The sequence below is a fragment of the Styela clava genome, chromosome 14 (assembly GCF_964204865.1).
Source record: "Styela clava chromosome 14, kaStyClav1.hap1.2, whole genome shotgun sequence".
Classification (NCBI taxonomy): domain Eukaryota; kingdom Metazoa; phylum Chordata; class Ascidiacea; order Stolidobranchia; family Styelidae; genus Styela; species Styela clava.
In genome coordinates, this window is record NC_135263.1 from 17,127,172 (window position 1) to 17,151,049 (window position 23,878).

General features: G+C 38.0%; 2 protein-coding genes across 2 annotated transcripts; both read right to left on the reverse strand.

Annotated features, from left to right (window-relative positions):
• Positions 1 to 5,362: 5,362 nt before the first annotated feature.
• LOC120335208 (uncharacterized) lies at positions 5,363 to 13,855 on the reverse strand. The gene is made up of 3 exons (XM_078119978.1): positions 13,701 to 13,855; positions 10,779 to 13,624; positions 5,363 to 10,700 (listed from the first exon to the last, which is right to left on the reverse strand). The coding sequence occupies exons 2-3, from the start codon at positions 13,610 to 13,612 to the stop codon at positions 5,405 to 5,407; spliced, it is 8,130 nt and encodes a 2,709-aa protein (XP_077976104.1). The 5' UTR covers positions 13,613 to 13,624; positions 13,701 to 13,855; the 3' UTR covers positions 5,363 to 5,404.
• A 20-nt stretch (positions 13,856 to 13,875) lies between these two features.
• LOC144431999 (uncharacterized) lies at positions 13,876 to 23,657 on the reverse strand. The gene is made up of 3 exons (XM_078119979.1): positions 20,720 to 23,657; positions 17,798 to 20,643; positions 13,876 to 17,719 (listed from the first exon to the last, which is right to left on the reverse strand). The coding sequence occupies exons 2-3, from the start codon at positions 20,629 to 20,631 to the stop codon at positions 14,404 to 14,406; spliced, it is 6,150 nt and encodes a 2,049-aa protein (XP_077976105.1). The 5' UTR covers positions 20,632 to 20,643; positions 20,720 to 23,657; the 3' UTR covers positions 13,876 to 14,403.
• Positions 23,658 to 23,878: the final 221 nt, after the last annotated feature.

Sequence of the window (23,878 nt, forward strand, 5' to 3'; positions counted from 1 at the left end):
GGCGAGGGTATTTATTTATTGCCCTTGCTTTAGGCAAGATCCAAAATTTTAAAACTAACAATTTCATGGCATTTAAAGTAAGATACAAAGTTGTAAGGGCGTCGTTTTCAACACTATTTTGCTCTATTGAAGAGCGATTCACTGATAATTGGCCGTTTTAGGGCTTACTATCAGTTCATACTCCAAGTTAATAATCCGATTTGGCAAAATGCGCGATTGTATAGCCTGGAGAACTCGGCGGTGAAGTCAGTCTATAAAGAGGATTTTAACGTAACATTAGATATCAGTGCTGCCTATATCTTGCCTTGTTCGTAGCGAAATCGGTAATACGTCATACCAAAAAAAAAAAAATGGGTTGCCAAATTTTGCGCTGGCTACGCCCTTACAGATGTAAATAAAGAAGTCGATTATTACGGAAACATCAATTCTTATCGATACTTGGAAGTATAGGATTGGGATTTCAAATTTGAGAATAAAAATGGAAAAAGTTCAAACCTTTATTTATTGTAGAAACTAAGCATAAGCAACAGACATGCTATAAAAGGGATGTTTTGTACAAAGCTTCCACCATTGCTTAAAATGAGAAAATTAATAATTATTCAATTAAGAATGCTGCATATTGCGCCGAACATGACAATCTTTATTCATTCCGAACCAACTGGATAATTAATAAATTTTTATTTAAAACATGGCAGGATTGTTTCTATCAAATCTTACATTTTGTGTATCAGTGGCGGAGGCTTCGTAATAAAGATCCAATGAGAGTTTCCATAAGATTTGAAAGCACGATCATGAATATTTTGCTAGCTCGTTAAAGTGTGATCTTTTGAACTACGTGAGAAGTGAAACGAAAAATAGCTTACATACGTTGGTAGAGAAAAATATCAGTCTTCGACATATAAATGCAAAATGTATATTGTATTCCAGGCGGAGAAATTGTTTGCAATCGGTGCCTTTTTATTATTAAAATTGCATTCTTACTAATCTCGGGGATCTGTGAAGAATTATTAATCTGACGGGCACAGCAACAGAGCAACCAGCTTACCCTGACTACAATTTAAGTTGTTAACATGTCCTGACTTCTTTTTATTAATAAAATTGCATTCTTACTAGTTCCGGGGATCGGTGAAGAATCAGCCACAAGGCAAACATACAATTTAAGTTTTATATGTCCTGACTTCTTCATTTCATTTATTTTTATACCCTGGTGACTCTCCTCTGTCTGGTTTCTGCCACTAACCCCGACTGGATGCCGTCCTTGAAGGTTATAATTACCTGTGGTATCCGACTTCCTTCTTGTGTGTTGCCGGCGCTCTGTCTGATTTGTGCATTGCTGCATTTTTGTTTAAAAAAAAAAATCTTTTTTCTTCAACAATTGGACCAAAGAACTATTTGCACTATGTGGCGGTTTCACGATCGCATTTCAACGATTTAGTTAGTGGTCAGCGAAGTCCGGAAATTTTTGTTAAGGCAGACCAGGGTGGTCCAAACCATGTGATGCTGACACATTCCGTGCTGTTCACAGAACAATTTTAGCGTATATTTGTATCTAATAGCAGAACGCTTTTGACTTTTTTTAGCTATTGAAACTGGGGTTGGGATCCCTAGATTCAAACCCTTTTTTCTAACGCTTTGTGCCTTTATTTTAGTAAAAACACTTATCTGTTCTCAAGCGTGGGCCATGTGACAGGAGTGACAAAACGCAGAATCGACTTAACGCCGCACAATCCAGTTTTTTTTAGCTACGTCCCGAAATACCAACTTAGACGGACTTGGTTGTTATTTGACGATGGCACTAAGCTTGTTCACGCTGCAAGTTTTTAAATTACTCAAATATAACAATTCGTAATAAAATGAGTGACATAAGGAAAACACGGCGGAAACGTATTTTCTTGCCCATCACACAGTGTCTGGTTTGATTTCAAGTAAAATCTGTCACGGAAGAATATAATTTGTAGCGACATTAAACGCGAGATGCGGAAAATACAACGGTAATTCTCGGGAATTAATTAATTTTAAAATAACTGAGGGCTATATATATCTTTTTTAAAAGAACGCCATCTATGCAACAAAATAATAGTCTGATTAGAACGGTAAACTCTCGTTGTTTACTAAATTGAAAGTAAGTAAACTCGCCCTATTTCGATCACTTTGGGTTTTCTCCGACATGCGGCCCGCGAGACCTCAAAAGTTTTTGCGATCCTCCAACCTATATATAGCAACTTTAAACCGCCCTGAGGTAAACTACTAGATGGTCAGGCAAACTTGTAGCACTGAAAGTGCGTATGCACAGTAATGGTCAGGGAACTTTGCACGTAGGGCAAAAATAATGTGACGAAGTCTCTTGGCTGAGACCCATCGAGTTACCATTTCCCAGGAAACTGGCGGGCCGATCGGGACGAAACTTGGCATGTAGTAGGGGGCAGTTACCAAACTAACAAAGAAAATTTTTCAGAACGATCGGGCCAAAGGAAGTGGGCCAAAACGGGCTTTTGGTGGCCCAAATTTAAGGTTGCGTGACATTAATTATTGCAGGCTGTCAATCAAGTAACGCAAGAGTGATTTTGGGGCTTAGAAGCCGTTTAGCTGCGTTTCCGGGGCCAAAAAGCGTTTGGCCGAGTATTGGGATTTTTTCCAAGTGCAATTGGGGGTGGGGGCACTGCCACCGCCCCCCCAGTGGTGAGGAAACGTGTGGAAAGCCACGCCCACTTAGGTAATATGGTTTTTGGGCTATTAGGAGCACTTGGAATTGGTTTTTGGGCAAAGTGATGCTTAAATCTCAAAGGGACTAATATATAGAATATTTCACCACCTGAATTTAGGGAATTCCCCCTCCCAATCGCCCTCCAGTTGCGTAAGAATCTTGCGCACATAAAAATGAAGCTATCGAGAAATAAAATAGATAGGTATGTTGGGAAAATTTAGTTTAATGCTTTTTTGAAGAAATTTTTTTTCTCCCATCGCTCAGTCACGGTCTAGTGATTTTGGCCTTTTGCCGGCTTTTGAGAGGTCCTGTCAAGAATCCAAGGGCATGGGCATGATCAGAAAAATTATTCGAATCACGTCCGATCGGAATTTTTCTTCTAGTACCCCCCAGTCAAGGTCCAGTGATTTTGGCCTATTGTGGGCCTCTGAAAGGTCTTATGAAGAATCTAAAGGCATGGGAATGACTAGAAAAATTATTTGAATCAGTTTTAGGTGGAATATCTTTTCTCTCACATCTCAGTCACGCTCCAGTGGTTTTAGGTCATATCTCGAGAATGGTAATAGATAGAGATGTCAGATTTGGTCTAAGTAAGTTAATTGAAGTGAAGTTCATGACAAAAAATTTTCGTCACGGTTGAGTGAACACAGACCCTAAAATTGGTGGAAATCGACATCCATTAAGAGTGATCAGTTTAGGACGAGTTATCCATTGGAAGTGGGCCAAAACGCGGTTTTAGTGGAACCATGGAAGGTTGCAAGAAATCGAGCTTTAAATCAAGCAACGCTAGAGTGATTTTGGTACGCAGAGGCCTCTTAACTTCGAATACGGGGCCTGAAACCAATCCCCCAGTCATGTTTCAGTGATTTTGGCTGACTGCGGGCCTCCGGAAAGTCTTAAAATGAATCTAAATGCATGGGTATGACTAGAAAAATTGTTAGGTTCAGTTTAGGGTGGAATTATTATTCTCCCACCCTTCAGCCACGCTACAGTGATTTTGGCGTATCGCAGGCCATTGAGAGGTGTTATTAAGATTCTATAGGCATGGTCATGAGTAGAAAAATTAATTAAATCATTTGCAAGTCAAACATTTTTCCTCCAACCTCACAGTCAAACAACGCTATAACGATACTCGGTAAAGGAGTTAACGGTTTCAGCTGCTGATAATTTTATTGCTCTGGTAACTAGACGATCCGAAGCAGAAAAGAACTTTTACAATGCCATACTATTGAAAACATTTGTACCATTTTATTACAACTTCAATCCTAAGAAATGCAATTACCGTAATTGAGGTAAAGTAGGAGACTGTTTGAACATTCATTATAATAAATAGATTCCATTTGGAAATGATACGGAATCCGGGAGTTAGCATTCTCATCTTGAGTCCGTACGATGGTGGTAAATAAGAGCAATGCGTGTGATTTATAGTGTCCAAAATAGGGCTTAGACCAGTGGATTTCAAACTGTTTTCTTTCGTGGGCAACTTTCTTTGAATAGAAATTCTGTGGCTCACTAACTTTCTCACGTAAGGAAAAAACTATAAGAAAATCAAGACTATTTTAGCAGAAATAAATACTTGAACTTTATTGATTGGAATGAAAAGCAGCACTATTATTAATTGAAATTACAATAAAAAATTGGCTATAATGACAAAAATGAAAATACACTTTTCAATAACCATAATGTGTCTATGGCCAACTGGTCGAGACAACATCTGTTATCTGTCACGGATATCCCAAAACATGATTTGCATTTCAGTATGTTTATAGCAATAATTCGAGACCTATTGGTCAGCGGCAAAACTCTGTGGGAAAATTCGTGTCTCATGGTCATGGGTCAGCAGTTCGTCGTCTATGATGTAAAGCAATATACATTTAATTTATAATTTGTGGAGAATCTGATTATTCCATGTTTAATGCCTCAGTAAGAAGTTATTAGGAAATGAAGGAAACAAGAATGCTTGAGAATTATTTTAAAATCATTCTCTGGAGAATTGTTATATTTACTCGTTACATAGGAGAAAAAATATATTTATTTTTAAACACTGCAAGCAGTTATGGGTTGGTATGAAATTTCCATCAAGATAAATTGTTAGACGTAAGTTTTTATAATATTTTTATATTATGAAGCAATGAAAATGTAATAGAACTCACTTGAGGAAATAGTATTATATAAAAATGAATTATTTAAAGTAATGTATATAAACTAATTAACATATTCGTCTTATATATTTAAAGAACTTGCTTGCGAAAATAAAGGATATATTCGGGTTTTCCCTGAAATAAGGTGAAGTCATTCTCAAGTATTATTTTATTTTGGAATGACTTTATAACCCTTCTGTCCATTTAAAGTTCACGTAATATTGAACAAAACAACAAAATAAGATGAATAATATTAAATATTGTAATGGAAGACACATTTTCAAGTGTATTAGGTTTTAAAAATATGAATGTAGGTTGGTGGACTGTTTTAGTTTGCTCTTTCCCCCAGGAACTATCTGGCATGGGTGAACTTTACAGGAGTTGAGACGCAAGCCAGGAAAGATCATAGGTTCATCAAGAGGCTAAAGCCTACCTGCCACGTCAAGGCAACAGTACCGTAGGTAGGAAAAATATGTTTTGATATCGTAGTATCAGTTATTCACATTAATAATTTCAGTATTGTAAAGACAAAATATATAAATATACATATAAAATAGTATCATAGTTCCGTGTTTTCAGTTCCAATAAATCCGTCATTGTTGTTGACGCGAAGTCTTCCCAATCTTTCAACAATGAGATTATCATAATAATCCATTCTATCCGGAAAAGAAATAGTTCCTGATATAACGTTAACCATAACAGATAAGACTGTTTCAGGTGAGAAATTCGTTTGTAGGTGATCATGAATTGTCCGTTCTACTTGCCTTCGTTGTTTTTCCGCTTTATTTCCAGAAATATGGTCAGAGAAGCCGTAGATAATGGCTAGGGGAGCCCAAGGCATGTAATGTCCTTGGCTGGTAAAGGTAGTACCATTACCGGAATTGTGTTCCGAAATTCTGCGTTTAATGTTGCGGCCTGTTTGTCCTAAATATGAAACATTTGGGAACGGAAGGGAAATGAGTAGATAAACAACGCCTGATTTGAAAGTGGGAATTTCTCTAGAACTGAATGAATATGGATATTCGGAATTGGGTAAGTAACGACATTGACGAAAGGAATTCGCCAGTAATCTGTCGGATATATGCGACGTCCAGAAGTCATCGGTACGTAACATTTCTGCAATAGTACATGTCGTTACTGAACGTTTTCCAACAAAAAACAAGCAGGACAAGGATGGCACTCTTGAGAGAAGGACGAGAAGTTGTGACTTTTCCCAAAGACGTAAATGGCGTTTGCTTTGATCTTGATTATTTATTTCGGTAGCGACTAGCCGACACGTTTCTCCCATGATTCTATGAATGGTGTTAGCTTTATAAAATCTCACAGGTAGCTGAAGCCTTCTTGCATGAGTCATTCCGTTTATAAGGACATCAGCGGTATAACGTGGTCTTAAAATTAGACCTGGCCAGTCAGAGTTTGTTGTAGCGAAAGAGCGTTCCCCGGGTGGTACTAGTTTGACTCGAATTGCAAGTTCTGATTGCAACACATTCGTTTCAAAAATGTCCTGAACAACGCAGAGTTGTCCCTGCGAGAACTTTGTGTTTCCGGAATTGTTGTTATATGTTAGTCTAAGTACAGAACCTTTGAATAACATAATTTCTTCGGGCTCTAAAACTTGTCGAGTTATTTGGCGAGTTTGAGTTGTAGAAGCTTTCCCCCAAGTCATTCCGTCGTATACCTCATCCACTGCACTGAACCTTTGCAATTTAACATCAGGATCTTCCAGTTTACCTTTCAAAAATTCATCAATCACCATTTGTTCGGCTTTCCGCGTTGATACAATTCTCATTGCTTCGTCAGGAACAGTACTCCAATATTCCACAAAATTGCACGATTTATCCAAAATATTAACGATGTCGTTAATTTGATCTTCTTGCAATGAAGGCTGTCGAATCAATCTTATTATTTTTTGTAGGTTTTGGTCACTAGCCGATCTAACGAAATGTTTTAGATGTAATACGTTGAAGTAAGCCATAAAGTTCATCGATATCCAAAAAGGGGAGCCCCGTGGAGGTGTAAGCTGCCAAGGATCTCCATTGGCAATGATAAACTTGTGACCAAAAGACTCATTAGAAGACATGATATCTCTCATGCATCTGTCCAAGATAGCGTATGTTTCAGATGAAATAAGTCCAATTTCTTCAAAAATGAAAATGTCAGTTCTTTGCAGTAATACCATTTTCGTTCCAGACTTACTTAAGCTTTGCATCAAACAAGAGTATGATCTGTCTGGCAATTTGTTGTGGTTATCAGTAACAGGTAGTGGGAAAGCTTGGTGAATGTGTATGCCACCCAATGACCTTGCTCTTTCAGAAGTCAGAGAAAGAAGCAATACACGAAATCCGAGGCTTAAGGCGACGAAAGTAACAAGTTGGATCAGAAATGTTTTGCCCGATCCTGGTGGTCCAATAATGCAAGGAAATCTACCGCATGATGTAGTCGGTTCGGGGTTCATGTAATCTTTTAATGCATTTAATGCCATGTTGAAAGTCGTAACTTGTTCCGAATAACTTTCGTCAGATTGATGATAGGATCTTGGTATTAGAGACGTAGTTTCACATTCAGAAAAAAATGGAATCCAATGATGAAGCGGTTTAGATAAGTTGGCATTGAAAACGTCTTCAGTCGTTGGTAGATTTCTTACTCCGGCGTTGACTAAGGCGTTTCGTAGTGACTCCACCAAGATTTGTCTTCTGAATCTCTCTATAATTTCTATGTGTTCTTCAGCGGTCGTTCTTATAGATAATTCGGAAATAGGAGGGATATTTGAACTTATTTCTCCGGAAAGACAAATAATTTGTGTTATAAGTTCGTCAGCCAATTTGGTATACCTCTCCAATTTCCTTCTCGTAATGGGGAGATGAAGACCTTCTACGTCCATATAGAGTTTGAAAAGTTGGTTTGCATCCTGTTCGTTGTACGCAGATTTTCTCGGAAGAAGCCCAGCTCGTGTGAAGACGTCACGGAAGGAAGTTGTGCGAGTGAATAAATCGAACTCTGTCTCGTAGGAACCGAGAGTAAGAACCAAATGATAAAGAAAATTTATCTTCTTAGTGGGGTAAACGTAAGAGCTCACTGCAACAGTTTCTTTCACAGCTTTCTCGTCAATGAAGATTTTAGAAGAGTGTTGGGCATCAGATTCGATTTCCGATGAAAGGCGTTCAACCAGCTTAACGAGAAAGTTCATACTGGACGCAATGTGATATGTTTGACTTGAGGACGTGAAATCATTATTCTGCAAGAAGTATTGTAACTTGTTGAGCCCGGATCTTCTTATCTTCACCTCGTACCCGCGCGCATCATAAAGTGCATCATTCATTGGATCTAAAGATATTTGTAATTTAGAGGAAGCTCGATTACCCGTATAAACAAATATTTCATGGTATAGTAGTAATTTATTAACTGACAAAAGTTCTGGAGGTCGAATATTGAACTTCTCCGTATTGGAATAGGTATACTCAGATTCGGCATATTCTCGAGCATGAAGCTGTTGGTTAACAGTGAAACGCCTCCAATGAGGAACGGTTTCGACAAGTCTACAATCAATGAATGATGACCGACCACAAGTTACTCCATAGTTGCGCTGGTGTGCGGTAGCATTCTTTGATTTGACTCGCCAAACGCGATACTCTGGAGGATTTGTATTGACATGAATAAAATCAGCAGTTGATGTTGTGTAACTAGCATCGTTAATAAAGGTATTCATCTCGTAATATCCTATTTCAGTTACGGATAAACCCTTTGAGCGATTTCTACTAGTTTCAGTTTTGTTAAGTAATTGCTGACCAGATATTTTAACATGTTCTAAACTACCATCAAAAACTTTCATATTACCTTTTTCGACTCCTTTCAAATACTTACTTCCACTGTGGCTCTCTTTACCTACGTGATACTTTATCAAATACGATGTTGCGAACCGACGATCGCAAGCAGTACAGTTGAAACTCGATCCCAAAGCGCATTGCAACAAAGGTATGGTCGGCAGATAAGTTGGCGGGCCTTTCGTTGGGTAGTGATATCTTCCGCCGCGTAGCCTTGGATCAATCATTGTCAGTCTGCTGGTAATAGAACCATCAAGCTGTCGGCAGTCGGTGTTGTCGGCAAATCCGATACGTCGCATTCGTTCCGTCATGTCAGCACAATAAAGGTCAGGTTTTTCCTGGAAAAAGTACTTAGAACTTGTTGGGTGTCTAGGAACTCTACATACTACCTCCCCTTTGTCATTTATTCGTTTCATACACCTCTCGCCGGCCCTCGCACAGTCATGCGTTGACACTTTAAGATATAATTTTCTAAGGTCATCGAATTCAGAAGAATTTTCAACGATTCCTTTTTTGAGGAGTTGATGACGTGTGACCCCAAAGCTTTCATCATTAAACACGGTTTCAGGATTGCAAGATATTCGATTCAAAGTTGTTTCCTCATCTTCATCAAATAAAGCTGCACCAATGTGAACGTGTGCTTTGTTGCCAGGTGAACCTGTAGATTGAAATTCCAAACGAGCAAACATGTGCTTAATAGGACCCGCAGGCTGATCAGGGCTGTTAACGAGATACTTGAGAAAAACGTCAATAAAACGAAGCCACATTCTATTAATCATTCCTAAGTTAGCATGATAAATTCTAGAATAATCGGATGAATGCTCGCACATATTTTTAAAGCTCTTAATAATCATACTGATACCCGGAGTTCTAACTTCGTTGCATGTCATTGTCATCCAGTATTTCCATGGATATTTGGTTGTGAGCGCCGTCAATTCACGAATTTTAACGTTGCTGTCGGATTCGTCGTAAGGAATAGGGCTGTCTTGCGCTAAACAATGCAACGATTTGTTCTCGGCGATATGTTCAAGTCCTCGTCTGAAAACAAGTGCGGATGAATTAGTGTTTAATTTATCGTTAAGTTTTAAATCAAAATAAAAATGAAGATGTGAATGTTGTTGACTCGATGGTAGGTGATGATCCCGCATTCGAATGCGGATCATATCGTGCTTGGATCGCACGGATCTGTTTGTGCGAGAAATCTTCGAATGGCAGAAAAGAGATTGATGCATGGCGCCAACAGGAGAATTATCTTTCATCGCCCAAAAAGTTGTTGGAAGAATCTGTGCTTCAGGAAAAAGTAAAGACACAGAGGTGGAGTCGTTGTTTCCGGCAAAGTGTTGAAGTAAGTTCTGAGATCTTGCATTTTTTCTCCGGCGTACGCTTCTCTTTAAAACCTGAAAAGTGTCATTTAATAGAAAATGCAAAGGAAAAAAACTGTTGTTTGTATTGAACGTGGGAATATTCGTTGAAAGAGTATGTAATGGAGCAGTAATGGGGCCATCGTCAAGAAAGTCCAAATTGGAGTGGTGTAATAAAATTTGAACATCATTATCGTCATCGTTACTCGAGTTATCAGAATCTGCAGGTGAATTATCAATAATATCAGAATCAATTTCATTACCTTCATTCATACTTACGGTTTCAGCTACCAAATCGGAATCACACTCGTCTTGTATTTCAACAATCTCACCGTTAGTCATCTCAGACATGAAATGACTGCGACATATTCCGACATTGCATTGATTACCCAAAAAGCTCCAGTGACATCCCCAAACAGCTTTATTGGAGCATGTTCTTTTAAAACATTGCTTATTAGTGTAACGATGCTCCTTAAGTAGAAAGTCTCCATGTGACGGATTTCCACACTTGAAATGTCTTTGTCCGTCTAATGATCTCGAAAGGAGTGCCTCATCAACCGCGTTAGAAGTTGCGCCGTATATAGCTAGTTGCCACGAGGGAAGATGTGGAAGAAGATCATACTTACGAACCAGTTTTCCATCAACCAACCACCAACGCATTGTGTGATTCCATCTGAAATGGTATTGCAGTATTTAAGTAATTGTAAAGTTTTGAATTTAAAACAAAATAATACAAAGCTACTGATCCCACCTGAAAGCATGCCCATGCTTGGAAGACAATATCATGAGAAGATGCCTGTCCATGAAGAGATGCGGAGGTGAGGAATGTCGGTTTCGGGAAGAGTGAGGCTTGACAAGCAACAGAATTTGTTCATCGTTTAGCAGTAAAGAAGGTGGATGACTGAAATCGTCTGTAACGTGAGTCACGCATTTCCGAACAATAATTGACAAAAGAAAAGCTAAATGTTGTGCCTGTGAATTTCCGACTTGTTGTTGATGAGAGATAATTGTATTAGTCAAAGTGTTCTGAAAAACAATCTTCGTCATACTTAGTTTAGTGCGACTTTGAAATTGTTCAATAAAAGCAACTGTGGATAAAATTGAAGCACTGTATTGGTCTAAATGTTCAACAGCTTGCATTAAAGCATTATTGTATAATTGTCTGCAATGTATAAGTATGAAACATATTAGTCCTGCTGGCGACCATGGGGCTTTGCTACTATCAAAAACGTAAAGATTGGTGTCATTACTAAAGTTAGCACTCAGTTTGCATATGAATGGTCTGGAACCGAATGAGTCAGCAGGATGTACTATGACTATAAACAGTTTATGTGGCTCAATCAAGCCAGCGTCAGACTGGTTAGAATTCTGTACTTGCCTTGCTTTTTGAGCTCGCCACATATAATAAGCATCAACTTCCGATACGAACGTTCCCGAAGATTGATGCTTCTCAATAATATCTTCGTCATAAACACCTGACTTTTCCCGGCGATGTACATCGTATGCAAATAGATAAGATTCTGCATCGCGACATCTAGTATGATCTCTAAAAAGTCTTTTTCTAATATCGTTACGTTGTCCCACTATTAGAGAATTGACTATGTGCTGGTCACGAGAAATAGTCATTTTAGATGGCATAGGGTTTAGTGAGCACGAGGACATGCCAAAATGCCCGCCGCGAACGTCTATTACATGTCCTGAAGAATTCCATTGTTTAATCTTTCCTAAACGTTTGAAATGTGGAATAAGTGTGCAGGGAGCTAGGAAGTCGCATCCTTGTTCAGCATTTGGTCGAAGAACGGGATTGGTTGGTGGATGAAGTGTTGGACGTTTGAGAGAATCGTGCTTATTCTTGCACCATAAAATGCATATTCCGTGATCATCTGATACACACATTCCAGCTGCGCAGACATATGTTTCTAAATATTTTGTTGGCAAAGGCGGCCAATCAGGACGTGCTCCTCTGAATGTGTCTGGATCAGCTCCTGATAATTTGAGATCTGTGATACCTGACAAATAATGCAAGAATGGAATGTAGTCGCAATCTTCTAGAAATTCCCAGCAACCCAAAGGACATATGACGTCAGCAACAGGAAATGCATTGAAAGCCTCTTTAATGTATCCTATGTCATAAGTTACAATAAGAGAGTTAAATGTATGGATGTCGTGAGTACGATCAAGGAACCGACATGATGTGTTATCTAACTCCATTCCAAGCCACATGTCCCTAATTGTGTTTGGTAAGGCTGACCAAACTTTATGAGAGATGGAGCGATCGTGGCCGGTGAATGATAATATAGACCAAAGAACACTCGGCCAAGAACAAAACCAGGAGTTACGAGTAGTATTAAAAGTTGAAGTCAAGTACTTATAGCAGAGATCGCACAGTAGTACGTGTAGCGCAGTTGATTTAGGTTTAATAGACCCATATTTTTTACCCGATACTTGAGATCTGATACGTAAATTAATATTATACTTAGCTGTATTGTTTCTGCAGCAATTGGCACATTTCCTTGTTTCATGTAAATTTCCTTGAAGACTCAAAGGATAAATCGGTTTATGTGGCCTTTCTGTCCGCTGAGGTATGCGACTGGTTGAAGTCATTTGGAAAGTTGAAGTTCGTAATAAATCAGTGGCCGCTTGCGTGTTCGACTCTGCTTTTAATGGGGCTTGTAGCAAGTTCTGAATGTGATGTTGAATGCTTCCGTCTGGGTCTAATGAGATTGGACTTGAACTGATTTTTCTTCTTTTGACTGGCTGTTCCTTTCCTAAACAACAACTTGTTATATCATTAGCGCGTGCATTGTCTGCCGATCTTAAAGACGGGAGAAGAGCTACGTAATGTAAGTCATTAGATAAATAACCAATATTAACCACTTGAGAAAAAGTGCCAAACGAACCAAAATGTTTTGTCCTATCGTCCCATAAACGAATTGTTATGGGAAATAAGGCCGCTATTGCATAAAAACAACATGTCTGGGCCCATTCACGAGTACTTCGTGTTAAAGAAACAAAGTTTATAAATTCCGAATCGCGATCATCAGAATCGGTTTCCAATAAATCCCTATAGATATGAGGACGACTGCCTAGTTCATCTGCTACGATTGACCTGAATTGCACGACATTAGCCGGTTTATTAGATAAGCCCAAAGACCCCATACCATCTAGAATTGAAATGTAAGCGCAGTCGCCACCTCCAGTATTGTTCAACAAATAAAAATTGTTTAAGATACAGACCTGTTGAAGCCATACCATACCACCTGAATTTTGAAAGGACCCGTCGCGAAGTCCGTCAGTGCAAGGCGAAGCAGCGTTTGTCGGCAGTAAATCCCGAACTGTTGCTCCAAAAACCTGATAACGAGTCCCTTCTTGTCGTGTTGAGTTATACTCCGTAGAAAATCCAGTTTCCTCTACGTTCTCGAAAGTAGGTTCAGTAGAATGGCCTTCATTGGAAGTTGCCAACCATTGAAGCAATTTCCTTTCACCAGTCTCTTCAGCCAATGCTTTCACGCCACATGTTCTCACGTTGTGATTTCGAGCGTTGCAGTATGAACATGAACGTCTAGCTCGTTTTCGTCCAACCATTATGCACGATACCTGATAAATGTTGTATGTTAATAGTTATTGACGTAACATAACAAAGTCTAATCCGGATGATATTGTTTGTACCAACCTTATATCGCAGCTGATCTTGGAATTGTAGGAACACGAGTATGAATTTACTGGGAAGCGGACTAACTTGAACTTGGTTCTGGATTATCAGTTATAAATACGTAAAGTAGTGAAACGTAATGTTTAAGTTTAAATATTTGCTTAAACAGCTCAATAGATTTACTGATATTACGATATTATTCTGTAAAATGATGTTAAGATAGTAAGTAACAATATATATAAGCATTTTTCAAATTTAAAGAATTGCGCAAATATAATGAATTGTTAGTATGTTGTGAGTATCTTTCTCAAAATACAAAGTGAAATGAGTGAAGATGGCCTTGATAGGTTTAGTTTCATCATTTTCAGAATCCGCAATCTTGTAATTAACCTGTACAACTACATGAAGTTACGATTTGTCAAAGAATAAGTAAATTCAATTGGTAGCTCGAAATCAATCAATCAAAATAATTGTGTCATGAGAATCTGCTTTGCAAAATCATACAGCTTTAAATGCAAGGACAAGTATAAGATTGCGGATTCTAAAAATGATGAAACTAAATCTATCAAGGCCAGATTCTTTTATTTAAATTTGTATTTTTAGAAAGATACACACCACATGCTAACAATTCATTGATTTTGCTCAATGTGCAATACTCTTAGTTCACTGTTTAAAAAAAACCCGGACATGACTGTGTGAAATTATTTTGTAGCGACGTCGCTCACTATTGCTTTGACATTTCACATTCAGAAAAAAATGGAATCCAATGATGAAGCGGTTTAGATAAGTTGGCATTGAAAACGTCTTCAGTCGTTGGTAGATTTCTTACTCCGGCGTTGACTAAGGCGTTTCGTAGTGACTCCACCAAGATTTGTCTTCTGAATCTCTCTATAATTTCTATGTGTTCTTCAGCGGTCGTTCTTATAGATAATTCGGAAATAGGAGGGATATTTGAACTTATTTCTCCGGAAAGACAAATAATTTGTGTTATAAGTTCGTCAGCCAATTTGGTATACCTCTCCAATTTCCTTCTCGTAATGGGGAGATGAAGACCTTCTACGTCCATATAGAGTTTGAAAAGTTGGTTTGCATCCTGTTCGTTGTACGCAGATTTTCTCGGAAGAAGCCCAGCTCGTGTGAAGACGTCACGGAAGGAAGTTGTGCGAGTGAATAAATCGAACTCTGTCTCGTAGGAACCGAGAGTAAGAACCAAATGATAAAGAAAATTTATCTTCTTAGTGGGGTAAACGTAAGAGCTCACTGCAACAGTTTCTTTCACAGCTTTCTCGTCAATGAAGATTTTAGAAGAGTGTTGGGCATCAGATTCGATTTCCGATGAAAGGCGTTCAACCAGCTTAACGAGAAAGTTCATACTGGACGCAATGTGATATGTTTGACTTGAGGACGTGAAATCATTATTCTGCAAGAAGTATTGTAACTTGTTGAGCCCGGATCTTCTTATCTTCACCTCGTACCCGCGCGCATCATAAAGTGCATCATTCATTGGATCTAAAGATATTTGTAATTTAGAGGAAGCTCGATTACCCGTATAAACAAATATTTCATGGTATAGTAGTAATTTATTAACTGACAAAAGTTCTGGAGGTCGAATATTGAACTTCTCCGTATTGGAATAGGTATACTCAGATTCGGCATATTCTCGAGCATGAAGCTGTTGGTTAACAGTGAAACGCCTCCAATGAGGAACGGTTTCGACAAGTCTACAATCAATGAATGATGACCGACCACAAGTTACTCCATAGTTGCGCTGGTGTGCGGTAGCATTCTTTGATTTGACTCGCCAAACGCGATACTCTGGAGGATTTGTATTGACATGAATAAAATCAGCAGTTGATGTTGTGTAACTAGCATCGTTAATAAAGGTATTCATCTCGTAATATCCTATTTCAGTTACGGATAAACCCTTTGAGCGATTTCTACTAGTTTCAGTTTTGTTAAGTAATTGCTGACCAGATATTTTAACATGTTCTAAACTACCATCAAAAACTTTCATATTACCTTTTTCGACTCCTTTCAAATACTTACTTCCACTGTGGCTCTCTTTACCTACGTGATACTTTATCAAATACGATGTTGCGAACCGACGATCGCAAGCAGTACAGTTGAAACTCGATCCCAAAGCGCATTGCAACAAAGGTATGGTCGGCAGATAAGTTGGCGGGCCTTTCGTTGGGTAGTGATATCTTCCGCCGCGTAGCCTTGGATCAATCATTGTCAGTCTGCTGGTAATAGAACCATCAAGCTGTCGGCAGTCGGTGTTGTCGGCAAATCCGATACGTCGCATTCGTTCCGTCATGTCAGCACAATAAAGGTCAGGTTTTTCCTGGAAAAAGTACTTAGAACTTGTTGGGTGTCTAGGAACTCTACATACTACCTCCCCTTTGTCATTTATTCGTTTCATACACCTCTCGCCGGCCCTCGCACAGTCATGCGTTGACACTTTAAGATATAATTTTCTAAGGTCATCGAATTCAGAAGAATTTTCAACGATTCCTTTTTTGAGGAGTTGATGACGTGTGACCCCAAAGCTTTCATCATTAAACACGGTTTCAGGATTGCAAGATATTCGATTCAAAGTTGTTTCCTCATCTTCATCAAATAAAGCTGCACCAATGTGAACGTGTGCTTTGTTGCCAGGTGAACCTGTAGATTGAAATTCCAAACGAGCAAACATGTGCTTAATAGGACCCGCAGGCTGATCAGGGCTGTTAACGAGATACTTGAGAAAAACGTCAATAAAACGAAGCCACATTCTATTAATCATTCCTAAGTTAGCATGATAAATTCTAGAATAATCGGATGAATGCTCGCACATATTTTTAAAGCTCTTAATAATCATACTGATACCCGGAGTTCTAACTTCGTTGCATGTCATTGTCATCCAGTATTTCCATGGATATTTGGTTGTGAGCGCCGTCAATTCACGAATTTTAACGTTGCTGTCGGATTCGTCGTAAGGAATAGGGCTGTCTTGCGCTAAACAATGCAACGATTTGTTCTCGGCGATATGTTCAAGTCCTCGTCTGAAAACAAGTGCGGATGAATTAGTGTTTAATTTATCGTTAAGTTTTAAATCAAAATAAAAATGAAGATGTGAATGTTGTTGACTCGATGGTAGGTGATGATCCCGCATTCGAATGCGGATCATATCGTGCTTGGATCGCACGGATCTGTTTGTGCGAGAAATCTTCGAATGGCAGAAAAGAGATTGATGCATGGCGCCAACAGGAGAATTATCTTTCATCGCCCAAAAAGTTGTTGGAAGAATCTGTGCTTCAGGAAAAAGTAAAGACACAGAGGTGGAGTCGTTGTTTCCGGCAAAGTGTTGAAGTAAGTTCTGAGATCTTGCATTTTTTCTCCGGCGTACGCTTCTCTTTAAAACCTGAAAAGTGTCATTTAATAGAAAATGCAAAGGAAAAAAACTGTTGTTTGTATTGAACGTGGGAATATTCGTTGAAAGAGTATGTAATGGAGCAGTAATGGGGCCATCGTCAAGAAAGTCCAAATTGGAGTGGTGTAATAAAATTTGAACATCATTATCGTCATCGTTACTCGAGTTATCAGAATCTGCAGGTGAATTATCAATAATATCAGAATCAATTTCATTACCTTCATTCATACTTACGGTTTCAGCTACCAAATCGGAATCACACTCGTCTTGTATTTCAACAATCTCACCGTTAGTCATCTCAGACATGAAATGACTGCGACATATTCCGACATTGCATTGATTACCCAAAAAGCTCCAGTGACATCCCCAAACAGCTTTATTGGAGCATGTTCTTTTAAAACATTGCTTATTAGTGTAACGATGCTCCTTAAGTAGAAAGTCTCCATGTGACGGATTTCCACACTTGAAATGTCTTTGTCCGTCTAATGATCTCGAAAGGAGTGCCTCATCAACCGCGTTAGAAGTTGCGCCGTATATAGCTAGTTGCCACGAGGGAAGATGTGGAAGAAGATCATACTTACGAACCAGTTTTCCATCAACCAACCACCAACGCATTGTGTGATTCCATCTGAAATGGTATTGCAGTATTTAAGTAATTGTAAAGTTTTGAATTTAAAACAAAATAATACAAAGCTACTGATCCCACCTGAAAGCATGCCCATGCTTGGAAGACAATATCATGAGAAGATGCCTGTCCATGAAGAGATGCGGAGGTGAGGAATGTCGGTTTCGGGAAGAGTGAGGCTTGACAAGCAACAGAATTTGTTCATCGTTTAGCAGTAAAGAAGGTGGATGACTGAAATCGTCTGTAACGTGAGTCACGCATTTCCGAACAATAATTGACAAAAGAAAAGCTAAATGTTGTGCCTGTGAATTTCCGACTTGTTGTTGATGAGAGATAATTGTATTAGTCAAAGTGTTCTGAAAAACAATCTTCGTCATACTTAGTTTAGTGCGACTTTGAAATTGTTCAATAAAAGCAACTGTGGATAAAATTGAAGCACTGTATTGGTCTAAATGTTCAACAGCTTGCATTAAAGCATTATTGTATAATTGTCTGCAATGTATAAGTATGAAACATATTAGTCCTGCTGGCGACCATGGGGCTTTGCTACTATCAAAAACGTAAAGATTGGTGTCATTACTAAAGTTAGCACTCAGTTTGCATATGAATGGTCTGGAACCGAATGAGTCAGCAGGATGTACTATGACTATAAACAGTTTATGTGGCTCAATCAAGCCAGCGTCAGACTGGTTAGAATTCTGTACTTGCCTTGCTTTTTGAGCTCGCCACATATAATAAGCATCAACTTCCGATACGAACGTTCCCGAAGATTGATGCTTCTCAATAATATCTTCGTCATAAACACCTGACTTTTCCCGGCGATGTACATCGTATGCAAATAGATAAGATTCTGCATCGCGACATCTAGTATGATCTCTAAAAAGTCTTTTTCTAATATCGTTACGTTGTCCCACTATTAGAGAATTGACTATGTGCTGGTCACGAGAAATAGTCATTTTAGATGGCATAGGGTTTAGTGAGCACGAGGACATGCCAAAATGCCCGCCGCGAACGTCTATTACATGTCCTGAAGAATTCCATTGTTTAATCTTTCCTAAACGTTTGAAATGTGGAATAAGTGTGCAGGGAGCTAGGAAGTCGCATCCTTGTTCAGCATTTGGTCGAAGAACGGGATTGGTTGGTGGATGAAGTGTTGGACGTTTGAGAGAATCGTGCTTATTCTTGCACCATAAAATGCATATTCCGTGATCATCTGATACACACATTCCAGCTGCGCAGACATATGTTTCTAAATATTTTGTTGGCAAAGGCGGCCAATCAGGACGTGCTCCTCTGAATGTGTCTGGATCAGCTCCTGATAATTTGAGATCTGTGATACCTGACAAATAATGCAAGAATGGAATGTAGTCGCAATCTTCTAGAAATTCCCAGCAACCCAAAGGACATATGACGTCAGCAACAGGAAATGCATTGAAAGCCTCTTTAATGTATCCTATGTCATAAGTTACAATAAGAGAGTTAAATGTATGGATGTCGTGAGTACGATCAAGGAACCGACATGATGTGTTATCTAACTCCATTCCAAGCCACATGTCCCTAATTGTGTTTGGTAAGGCTGACCAAACTTTATGAGAGATGGAGCGATCGTGGCCGGTGAATGATAATATAGACCAAAGAACACTCGGCCAAGAACAAAACCAGGAGTTACGAGTAGTATTAAAAGTTGAAGTCAAGTACTTATAGCAGAGATCGCACAGTAGTACGTGTAGCGCAGTTGATTTAGGTTTAATAGACCCATATTTTTTACCCGATACTTGAGATCTGATACGTAAATTAATATTATACTTAGCTGTATTGTTTCTGCAGCAATTGGCACATTTCCTTGTTTCATGTAAATTTCCTTGAAGACTCAAAGGATAAATCGGTTTATGTGGCCTTTCTGTCCGCTGAGGTATGCGACTGGTTGAAGTCATTTGGAAAGTTGAAGTTCGTAATAAATCAGTGGCCGCTTGCGTGTTCGACTCTGCTTTTAATGGGGCTTGTAGCAAGTTCTGAATGTGATGTTGAATGCTTCCGTCTGGGTCTAATGAGATTGGACTTGAACTGATTTTTCTTCTTTTGACTGGCTGTTCCTTTCCTAAACAACAACTTGTTATATCATTAGCGCGTGCATTGTCTGCCGATCTTAAAGACGGGAGAAGAGCTACGTAATGTAAGTCATTAGATAAATAACCAATATTAACCACTTGAGAAAAAGTGCCAAACGAACCAAAATGTTTTGTCCTATCGTCCCATAAACGAATTGTTATGGGAAATAAGGCCGCTATTGCATAAAAACAACATGTCTGGGCCCATTCACGAGTACTTCGTGTTAAAGAAACAAAGTTTATAAATTCCGAATCGCGATCATCAGAATCGGTTTCCAATAAATCCCTATAGATATGAGGACGACTGCCTAGTTCATCTGCTACGATTGACCTGAATTGCACGACATTAGCCGGTTTATTAGATAAGCCCAAAGACCCCATACCATCTAGAATTGAAATGTAAGCGCAGTCGCCACCTCCAGTATTGTTCAACAAATAAAAATTGTTTAAGATACAGACCTGTTGAAGCCATACCATACCACCTGAATTTTGAAAGGACCCGTCGCGAAGTCCGTCAGTGCAAGGCGAAGCAGCGTTTGTCGGCAGTAAATCCCGAACTGTTGCTCCAAAAACCTGATAACGAGTCCCTTCTTGTCGTGTTGAGTTATACTCCGTAGAAAATCCAGTTTCCTCTACGTTCTCGAAAGTAGGTTCAGTAGAATGGCCTTCATTGGAAGTTGCCAACCATTGAAGCAATTTCCTTTCACCAGTCTCTTCAGCCAATGCTTTCACGCCACATGTTCTCACGTTGTGATTTCGAGCGTTGCAGTATGAACATGAACGTCTAGCTCGTTTTCGTCCAACCATTATGCACGATACCTGATAAATGTTGTATGTTAATAGTTATTGACGTAACATAACAAAGTCTAATCCGGATGATATTGTTTGTACCAACCTTATATCGCAGCTGATCTTGGAATTGTAGGAACACGAGTATGAATTTACTGGGAAGCGGACTAACTTGAACTTGGTTCTGGATTATCAGTTATAAATACGTAAAGTAGTGAAACGTAATGTTTAAGTTTAAATATTTGCTTAAACAGCTCAATAGATTTACTGATATTACGATATTATTCTGTAAAATGATGTTAAGATAGTAAGTAACAATATATATAAGCATTTTTCAAATTTAAAGAATTGCGCAAATATAATGAATTGTTAGTATGTTGTGAGTATCTTTCTCAAAATACAAAGTGAAATGAGTGAAGATGGCCTTGATAGGTTTAGTTTCATCATTTTCAGAATCCGCAATCTTGTAATTAACCTGTACAACTACATGAAGTTACGATTTGTCAAAGAATAAGTAAATTCAATTGGTAGCTCGAAATCAATCAATCAAAATAATTGTGTCATGAGAATCTGCTTTGCAAAATCATACAGCTTTAAATGCAAGGACAAGTATAAGATTGCGGATTCTAAAAATGATGAAACTAAATCTATCAAGGCCAGATTCTTTTATTTAAATTTGTATTTTTAGAAAGATACACACCACATGCTAACAATTCATTGATTTTGCTCAATGTGCAATACTCTTAGTTCACTGTTTAAAAAAAACCCGGACATGACTGTGTGAAATTATTTTGTAGCGACGTCGCTCACTATTGCTTTGACATTTTTAAGAAAAAGTTGAGTAGTCATTAAATATAAGGTAATATAGTAAGGTAATTGTCATGAATCTCATCTAAATATCGCTATGGCCTGATATAAGCACCTGTTTTCAATATAACAGCCAAACGCAATCGCACATACGTAAAAGAAAAATTAGAAGAGAAATACAATTATACATAATTGATCATACAATAGCTGTGTAACAACAAAGGCCTAACGAATATATAATATTGAACAGCGATAAAAAGATACTGTAGAGTGACCAAAAAGGTAACAAGTAAATTGCAAATACCTATAACCTGATCGGTTTTGATCTCGATATCATTTTTGATGGCTCACACCTTCATTGCCTAACTATTATGAAAATCGTAAATTTTGAAGGTTATATATGGCTATGTCTTGTCAATTATGAAATATATAAGACATTCGGATAGCGTTAAGAAGAAAGATAAAACAATGAAATACTTGATAACATATCGAGCGCGCACAAAAGAAGTATTTAAAATAAACAAAATGGGTGAAATGACGCCACGGGGATATAAAAGAAAAAGTAAAGTAATATGTAACCATGTACAGGATTAACTGATTGTTAGACAACTTTAGCGGAAAAGTTGCAATCGACTTCCGGTAGTCTTTGTCACCCAGTATACATTCAATTTAACTTAAAATTTGAATGAACTATTACGTATTTGCCATGTAAAGTATGCCTGTTATAGTTCAGTTATTCAGTATTACCGGCGAAATTGAATGCCATGTCCCACAACTTAAATTTCAAATTACAGCGGTTCTAGGTGCGTTTTCATCTCAGAAAAAGACGATCTGAAACAAATTAACTATCTTTAAAATATCAATAACACAATACAATTCAAAATTCAAAGTCAATCGTGCGCAGTATCTAAGATTGTACATTATAATGGTAAACCAACTGTCTTGGATTGCTGGTAAGAAGTGGAATGTGTTAATGTGGCCAGGAGTTTGAAATTTCAATTTATTATCTATATTTACATGTATGAATGTTCGCGATGCCATCTGAAAAAATAAGCCGATTTGAAATGATAAATTGAAATGAAATCGAAGAACAAATGTAAAATAATTGTGGTACGTAGCAAACAATACAAGTAATCAAAACATTTCAAATATTACAGTAAAAACACTTCATACACACATCCATAAACCACGTATGAAAGTTATATTATTTGTTTTAAGTAAAGTTAGAGAACACTCGTGCAAAATACAAAGTCAAATTTAGCCTAAAAGATATGAGTAAACACATAATGCACCACGAGCAGCAGAACCCCATTGAATATAATTATTGGCTAAAAATTTCATTTAAATATTAAAAAAAATGAGCTGAATCTATTTAACAATACAAGTGGTAGGGACGTCTAAGATAACATGAAAACGAATTTTAAATTATATAGTATGCTAAATTTATTATGATCTTCAAGGACTAACTAACAGGGAAAGCGTGCGAAATACTGATCAACTGTAAAAATATAACGAAATATAAAAGATGAGGAATATAGTAAATTGCAAATACCACATTCCAGTGGTTCCTGATTTGAATGTCATAATATATGGCCTCAGCTCAATATGTGTTTTGTACCGCATGAACGATTCAATCGGCGCGAAACATTCCGATTAAAAACTTCTCCGTATATAAGGAATGTTTCAAACGTTAGGCGGAAATATATGAAATAGTGTATAGCGAAAATAATAGAATTCTCGATAACAGATGGAGTGCGCGCAAAAGATCGTTTTAAAATAAAACAATCAAAGATAAATCTAATAAAAGTCTGCAACGATATAAAGTATATGTATTGTTCGTGTTAAGAATTGATTATTTGATAACTCATGCTAAAAATATGGCAATCAACTTCCCGTATCGTTTGATGTCAAGCGTGAGTTTCATGTTAAATTTCGAATTTATTCATGTCAAAAGCTGATAAGATATCGATAGCGCAAAGGAAAATATTTAAAAGAAACAACGTTCGTGGAATGTAATGTGGGACATCACAGGAATATAGGCGATAATTTAAAAATGTATTAAATCTTATGAAGGATGCCCTAATGAATGTTTTGGAATGCTGATTATTTATTCGACTTATTTTACACGTATAGTTATAAAAAAGATCATCTATTTTTAAATGAAGGATTGAACAGTTCGAAATACCGACTGTTATCAAGCTATTACATTGAAAAGTGTCATAATAGTAAGTAATGATGATTCTCATTGGCAGATTGCCACAATTAGAGCTGGTCATTTTTGAATGACTGCAGAATGGAATCGAGTATTTTTTTGCAATCGAATCTGATCTCGAATGCTCGGGAGCAAGGTTCCATGTAAGGTGCACAAGAGCGTCATAGCGCAGTGCCATCAAACCATTCGCGCAGTTAAATATCAATCTTGCGCACTTGCGACATTACATTTTCATAGCGTGGCTCC